Source organism: Corvus kubaryi, unplaced genomic scaffold (assembly GCF_017639235.1).
Source record: "Corvus kubaryi isolate FWS band 111438036 unplaced genomic scaffold, C.kubaryi_AGA036_p1.0 37354, whole genome shotgun sequence".
Taxonomy (NCBI): Eukaryota; Metazoa; Chordata; class Aves; order Passeriformes; family Corvidae; genus Corvus; species Corvus kubaryi.
The window spans coordinates 2342648-2350146 of NW_024581116.1; the positions used below are offsets into that span (position 1 = coordinate 2342648).

The 7499-nt window shown below is 44.7% G+C and overlaps 1 protein-coding gene across 3 annotated transcripts in view; it reads right to left on the reverse strand.

Moving 5' to 3' along the window:
- The window catches only part of TFAP2D (transcription factor AP-2 delta), a 47892-nt gene extending 40643 nt beyond the window's left edge, over positions 1–7249 (reverse strand). Inside the window, exons 1-3 of one of the 3 annotated variants that reach the window (XM_042032974.1) lie at positions 7143–7249; positions 5716–6213; positions 2133–2193 (exon numbers count right to left, since the gene is read on the reverse strand). In XM_042032974.1, coding sequence (XP_041888908.1) covers positions 2133–2193; positions 5716–6213; positions 7143–7181 — 598 coding nt within the window. In that variant the 5' untranslated portion in view covers positions 7182–7249. Of the gene's footprint in view, positions 1–2132; positions 2194–5715; positions 7052–7142 lie in introns of those variants that run through there. The other 2 variants (XM_042032975.1, XM_042032973.1) reach the window with 2 other exon arrangements.
- Positions 7250–7499: the final 250 nt, after the last annotated feature.

The window sequence follows — 7499 nt, forward strand, 5'->3', positions numbered from 1 at the left end:
TTCCTTCCTTCCTTCCTTCCTTCCTTCCTTCCTTCCTTCCTTCCTTCCTTCCTTCCTTCCTTCTCCTGTTTTCCTCCTGCTACTAAAACACTAAAAAGCAACCTTGTACAAAATATATGTATATATTAGTGACAAAAAATAAAATAAAAAGTCTGACACGAGATGTTTAAAATATTAGGGAAGCCACTCTCGAGTTAATATATTCTTATTGATCTATTACTAGAAGAGAAGTGTGATTTATTTATACTGGATACTGTATAGCGCTTAGGCGCAGGATGTTTTGATTACTGCTAACACCTATCGCTTTTTTTGAAGTCGGACAAAATATTTATTATGTATTTTTAATATACGTTTGAAACTTATACTCTTGCCTTTGATATCTTCCCTGAATATGCCAAGAAACAGATAGCAGTGCAGGAGTAGTTCAGCACTTAAACCAGGGTTCAGAAGACCTTGCATTTTCATGCTGGATTTCTTTTAGTATCAATCTTTAAATCCTTGAATAATTTGATCTCTTTAAAAAGAGAGAGAGAGGGAGAGAGACAACACTACCATCATCTGCACAGGTAATTGGAGTCTCCTTAAGAGGAGCTGGAGAGCTGAATAAACTCGAGTTGAGTTGAGCTGAGCTTTGAGACGCCCTTCAACTGGGAAATGAGAACCGCCGTCAAACACGACAGACACAGACCCCAGCTGATGGGGACTCAGTCTGCCTCTCTTTCAGCTAACGATCTCCGCTTCTCGGAGGTCAGCTCTCGGATCAAACCCGAAAGAATTATCACTCTTCCTAGGGATAATTATCCTTCTTCCTCGGGATAATCAATATACGCTGAAATCCGAGAGACAAGGACTCGGGCAGGCGCAGGCGCCGGCAGCGCGAGTGGGGCAGGAGTTTGCAGGGCTCTCTCCACAGCTTCCCGCCAGCGGTGCCAAGGGAGGGGACAGCAGGGTTGGAGTCGCCCGTGGCTGTCCCCGAGCGCGGGGCCGGGGCCGCCCGCGGCGGCGAGGCGGGGCCGGGGCCGGGCGGAGCGGGGCGGCCGAGGGGAGCTGTCCCTTCAGCACCACCGCCACGCCGCTCCCGTCCCGTCCCGTCCCGCGGCTCCCTCCGCCCGCCCTGCGCAGCCCCGGCACCGAGCCCGGCCTGCGGCGGTGCAGGGACAGAGCCCTGCCAAAGCCCCCTCCCCGGAGATAGCGGCGTGAAAGCCCGCTCCCCATCCCCCCCACCCACCACCACAGTCGTACGGGACTGGTGTTCCAGCAATAATTTTGTTTCAGTGGGACTGAAGTTTGTCTAAGGAAGTGATGGCTGAAAGCAACTCCCTGCCATAAGAGTTTGGCGTCACCCAAAATATCTCCTAAATGTCTGTTTTTCATGTTGGATATAATGAATAAGGGGATAACAGCACAAGAAATGTGCATTGTGAGAGGCTGAGTCTCCAAGTGTCCTCTCTCAGACTGCATTACGTGGTTTATACCGGGAATAAAAGGATGCGTTTAAGCTTGTGAGGAAAATGTGCTCCTGCGTTAGGCCTTTAGACCAGTGCTGTTTCTCTTCAGGGTAAATGACGGTAATAACAAACTCCCCGGGATATTGAGATTTCGCAAATGCTGTAGAGACGCGTACTTAACACGAGCTCCAAACCTCTCCTCTAACTTTGATGTTCGGTATTTACATTGACAGATGGTTATCAAATGAAGTGACACTCAAAAGAGAGTTCCACACCGGTCTGTAGCGGTACTGAAACCACATTTCCAAAAAAACTCCTCTTTTTTTCCCTCACACGAGATCAAACTACCGGTTTAACAGCCCGGCGCCAGGGAACACGCTTCTCAAACTATCAGGGATCATCCCGATTAAACGGGGCAATGTTACACCGAGTCAGGAAAACTCTGAATTCAGCGGGAGTATCCGAGAGCTACCGAGGAACAGATCGTTTGTAAAGTGCAAATGGACTGTGAAATGTGAAGTGCTCTAAGCGAGTTTGAACGTACTTCTGACAAACGGCAAATTACCACTTTTTCCGCAGTAAATCCAAACTACGCTAAACAGTGGGGGAGGGAAAGGCAGGGAGAAATGGAGGGGGAGGTATGTTTACAAAAACTGAGAGACGCAAGTATTTGTAACCTCTTACCTCTTCTTATCACACCTCCTTGCCCGTTGAGTACAAGTCCACACTGGGCCTCCACTGAGCTCTTAAGTAATGAGGGGGAAACAAGGAAAGAAAGGAAAGAAAGAAATCAGACACAGAAACCCACAGAGAGATCACACAGCTTTTGCTTTGTTACATGACTCGCCCAGGAACAATAGTTAAGGTGAACTGGAAAAACACAGTTACTCTCAGCGAGCCCAAGTGAAATCCTCCCACCATCCTGCCATCTGCCCCTACCCCAGCAAACGCAGAATAATTTTCCTTCCATTGCCAATTAAATACGGGAATTTATCCCGAACTGGCAACTTAGACCGGCAGTTACATGGCAGGATAGACAGACAAACAAGTACTTTTGAGAGAAGTGTATTCCCGCTCTACAGTTGCACTCACAGAGGTAAAAACTTTAGTGTTTTTGTATGTTTGGCGGTATATTTATATTCGGGCACACAGCTGAATTCACAGATATCTTTTGCGACACGCATATACCGACTTAGAAAGTGTGCACAGAAGTAGACAAAGAGCACAAACAACAGATGACCTATTGGGCTTTGCCGGCTCCACAGAGTCGTGAGGGTGTTGTAACAATGCGTGTGTCCGCACATAGGTGGGGATGAATATGCATCTGTGCGCGCACACACACAGGCACCCATGTGTGAGTGTGGGGTGAAGAACCATCAAAAAACCTGCCTAGGGCTTCTGGTGCACGTCCGAAGAGATCTCACTTCTTTATTCTCCTGTTACAAGGCTGATTATTTGGGGATCTTCGCCCTCCTTAATAAATATTTTTATTGGAGTGATAAAAGACTTGAAAGGGTTGGGTTTTCTTTGGGTTTTTCCTTATGTTGGGGTTAAAAAAACACAACAAACCAAACCTAAATCTTTGCCCAGTGGAAATGTGTTAAAGACGCATTTTCCTCTACAAACAAACGAGGTATTGGACATGAAAGAGGCCTTTAAGGGTGTTAACCTATTCAACAGCCCGTGAAGAGTTAAGTAAATGCGGAGAGAGTCGGTGCATAATAAAAACCCCACTTTACAAAACAATCTTTACAGTCCTGGCTCTCTCCCCCACTTTCACCATATTGGCGCTGGCCCTGTAAGACCTTCCTTTTCAAGGCCCTTTTTTATTTTAAGTGTTCTGCCTTAAAGTGATTATGAAATCAATATGAAAAAAACTTGGCGACTGAGCATAAATTAAAGCGGTGATGGGAAAAGGTGTGACAGTTTTCTTTGTTGCCCATGGAAAATCTTTTTAGGGCACTGAAAGATGCCACTCCAGCTCCAAGACTGTTTGCATCTGTTAGGCTGACTTAAACCGCCCTCGAAACTATTGGACATTCACTTAAAATTCTGTGCAGGGAAAAGTATATTTACATTTGTTGCATTTGAAATGAGGCATATGCTGATGAACGTTTTAAAAAGAAAGACTAAGGAGAAAGGGGAAGACTGGTTAGACCACAATTTTGGTTTAAAAGTATTTCTGTGCAGTCCTGTTTCCGCTCGCCACCAAAACGCTTCCCTCTAAACCCGAAGTGATATTCGCGAGAGTCCAACTTGTTCTGAATCATCTAAGTCCTAACGACAAATATTAATATTTTCAACTTCTCACTGCTCAGGCTTTTTGATAGCTCTGCACACTCCCTCTTGTGTTCGGAAAAAGAGGGAGGAGGAAAAATAAAGAGGAGATTAGGTACAAACACCTAAGTATTTTATTTGATAATAACTTGTGATCGAAAAATTAATATTTTCCAAAGGAAAACTGTTGTTTTTCTTCTTCGTTAAATAAATAAAAACAGGCTGTGCCTCTAGCAGCTTAACCAACCTTTTTTTTTTTTTTTTTTTTTTTTTTAAGGGAAACATGTTGTTTGGTCGGATGACATTGCATAAATGACCAGTTGAATGGCACTAAGTCGAAAATTGGATAAACTATGGTGCTTTTTTGCCCGGGACTTAGGCATTGTCTGCTGTCTTGCAAACGTTCCTAATCCCCTCTTTTGAAAAATACAAGGCTTTGTGCCTGCCAAAGAAAAAAAATTTGTACAGATACAAAAAAATCAGCAGCAGACGTGGTTATAAAAAGGAGTAAATAGGTTTTAGTTGGGGTTGAGCAGTGAATGGCAGATTTTTTTTTTTTTTTTGAGGGGGGTAACATAAGGAGATCCTTGTGAAAAATGTAAACAAAAAAAAAATGGCCAGAGAGGATAAAATTATACAGTGAATATTAGTGGAGAAAACTAGGTTTAAATAGCTAGAGTTTCCTCATCTGAGGTATAAAAGATAGCATTCTTTGTTGGTGGTTTATTTTCTTCCTAGGAAAAAAAAAAAAAAACGGAAAAAAGGATTTCTTTTCCCTTACATAAAAAGATTGTTTGGATTATTTTGTTCGTGCTTTGATTTTAAGGGAAGTAAATAAACCTTAATTTTACAAACTTCGGGTTGATTTTTCCCGCCCCCCCCAAGCCTTTGACCGCTACATCTTTTTGGAAAGACCAACATAGCCAGCTTTGTATGCCAGGAAGCGAGGTATGGGGGAAAAGTAAGTACAGTAAATACGGTCCCGTTTGTCTCTCCCTGCTGATGGGGAAGCCCTCAGTTCCTCAGCTCGTCGGGAGAAGGAAGGTTGGCTTTTGATTTGGGGCACATCTCGTAATGGGGGTTAGGTACAGGATGGCGTTGTTTGCAATTTTGGAAACCAATTTCATTTAAGCAGCCGGCTCAGTTTAGCGGAGGTGAATTTTTAGTGCTTGGGAAAGGATTTCTGAGCGGATAAACGTGAGCTTTTGATACACAGAAATTGGATTTTTTAAATGGGTCCAGGTGCCGGTTAGGGTGGAGTAGATTAATTATTAGATAGATAGATGGATGAATTTAGCTTTATCTGCTTTATCTCTCACCCTATTAACACCTAGATCAAATATCGCGAGGCATTTTTATCATTCTGACTTTTTCTGACGAACATCTCTTTCCTCCGTTTATCCCTTTCCTCCCTCATATCTCGGAAGGTTTGCCTTTGTACGTCTGTCGGAAAGCAGATTTATTTCCTGCCCTGCCTTTTTTCTCTTTTCCTACTCCATGCCTTCCTTAAATCATTTGCCTGCTCTGTCGCTGCAAAGTGCTCCGCGCGCCGAAAGAAAGGAAAAGTTTAGGAAAAGCAAGAAGATGGGTTTGGTCTGGTTTGGTTTGGGTTCCGTGTGAGTGGGTCAGGGCTGGCACACGCACACGCACCCCGAAATCTCCGGGGGACCCCCATGGTCTCAGCCATCACAGAGACACAGCCCACGCGGCGAAGGCAGGAGCGAGGTTGTTTTTGTTTAATTTGTTTGTTTGGCCAAAGAAGTCCACTTGCTTGGTTGGGTTTTTTGTTTTTTTCCTTCCACATATTTTTCTTGCCGCTACCAGTCTGGAGGGGAAGGGCTCTGGATCGGATTTGGGATGACTCTTCCCTCCTTTGTATGAGCTATTCCGAGAAGAGGAAAATGGGGGTGGGGGTGGGGGTGGTGGGGGGGGTCCAGGGCAGGGGGAGGGGAGGGGAAGGTACCTCGAAAGGAGATGGCATGCTATTTACCTGCAAATCGTCAGCTCCCGAGGCTGCAAGCCCAAGGCTTGGTCCTGGCAGGAGTCTTTGATCTGGATGCATCCCATATTGGGATCCATGGCTCATAAGAGACAGGTCGTGGCGGCGGTAAGCATCTAAGCACCCCAGCTCTCTCCTCTGCTCGTCCAAGCAGGAGGACTTGAGTGCCCGCGCATTGTGCAGGTTGATAAAATCAGTGGGTTCTCCATGGTGGATCTGCTGGTAATATTGCTGGGAGTGGTGGAGAGAGTTCAAGGAGTAAGCGTCGGGGTTGACTGCCGGGTGGCTGTGTTGGAACTCGTAGTGGAAGGACTGGTGGTGCAGTGGGGTGTACTGGTGGTTAGTGGAGAAGTACGGGGAGGCGAACTCGGTGCCCGTGGTAGAGTAAGTGAGAGGAGATGAGGAGGAATAGGCGACGGTCGAGTTGGCCACAGACTCCAGGCATCCAAGCTGCATCAAACGGTAACTGTTTGATCCGTCATGACGTATCTGAAAGGAAGAAGTGAAAAGAAGACCCCAAAACTGGAGGTTTGTCATTGAAAACCCCGGGTACGCTTCTTCCAACCACGCTGTCCTGCATAGCTTCTCCCCCTGCAGAAGCGTCTAAGCCTGCCAGCAGCAACCCCAGCAACAAAAGATCCTTTCCTACCTTGGGCTGGTGCCATAAAGGTCTGTTCAAAAAATCATAAACAGCCCAGCCTGCCCTTAATACTGTCCAGCAAAAGGAATCCACGCACTGAAATAAAAACTATCTATCTATCTATCCATCTATTCATCCATCTATCCATCCATCTATCCATCCACCTCCTGATCACAGCTGTAATATGGGGCTGACACAAAAAAAAAGTCATCAAACAGAGGAAACTACCGAGAATACACACAAGTCCCGTCCCTATGTTACAGCGTTACACATTGAGAAAGCTTTGCCGCCTGCTTGCCTTCCTTTCTTCCTTCCTTCCTTCTTTCCCTTCTTTTTTTTTTTTTGAACCCCTATTTTTCTTTCTTTTTAAAATAACGAATCAGATCCAAAATTCCCCCCCTCTTTCCCCTGCGTTTCGAAAGAAAGGAGAGTCCTGCTTTTTAGCGAGAACTCCCCATTCCTGGCGAGCTGGTGGTGATTTCTCTCCACTTCATTATATTATTAGGGGTATTATTCTGATTTTCGTTCTGGCAACGGTTTTAACGTGGTAATGAGTTGCCCTTGCTGGCGACAGATGTCATAACGAATTTTCTCTCTATACTTCTTTAAGTTATCTCTGAAGCCGGATTATAATTAAACGTAACGGTCTAATATGGATTTTAAAAAAATGGAAACAACCACACAGGCACATACACACACACATATGCACACACACGCACACACACATCCACACACACGCGCGCACACACACACACACACACTCACACACACAAAATACCTCTGCATCGTGGACGAGACCTGGAAAGGTAGTTGACATTTTTTGGTTCTCCGAAAAAAAAAAAAAAAAAAAAAAAAAAACCACAAGAAAAAACCCCCAAACTTTGGAAAAAACCCCCCTCTCAAAATTTAAAAAAAAAAAAAAAAAAAAAAGGAAAAATTTGAAAAATCCAAAGTTCATGTATTTCCCCAATTTTTTTTAGAAAAAATCTCTACAGACAGAGAGAATTTGCAATGTATCTGCATAGATCAGATCTCTCGCTTTTCCATGCACCTCCTTAAAAACCTGTAGGAACAAAATTTTCCCTCTGCACAAAAGCTGCTCCCTGGATCAGATTTTGTACTTGCTGGGTATTTC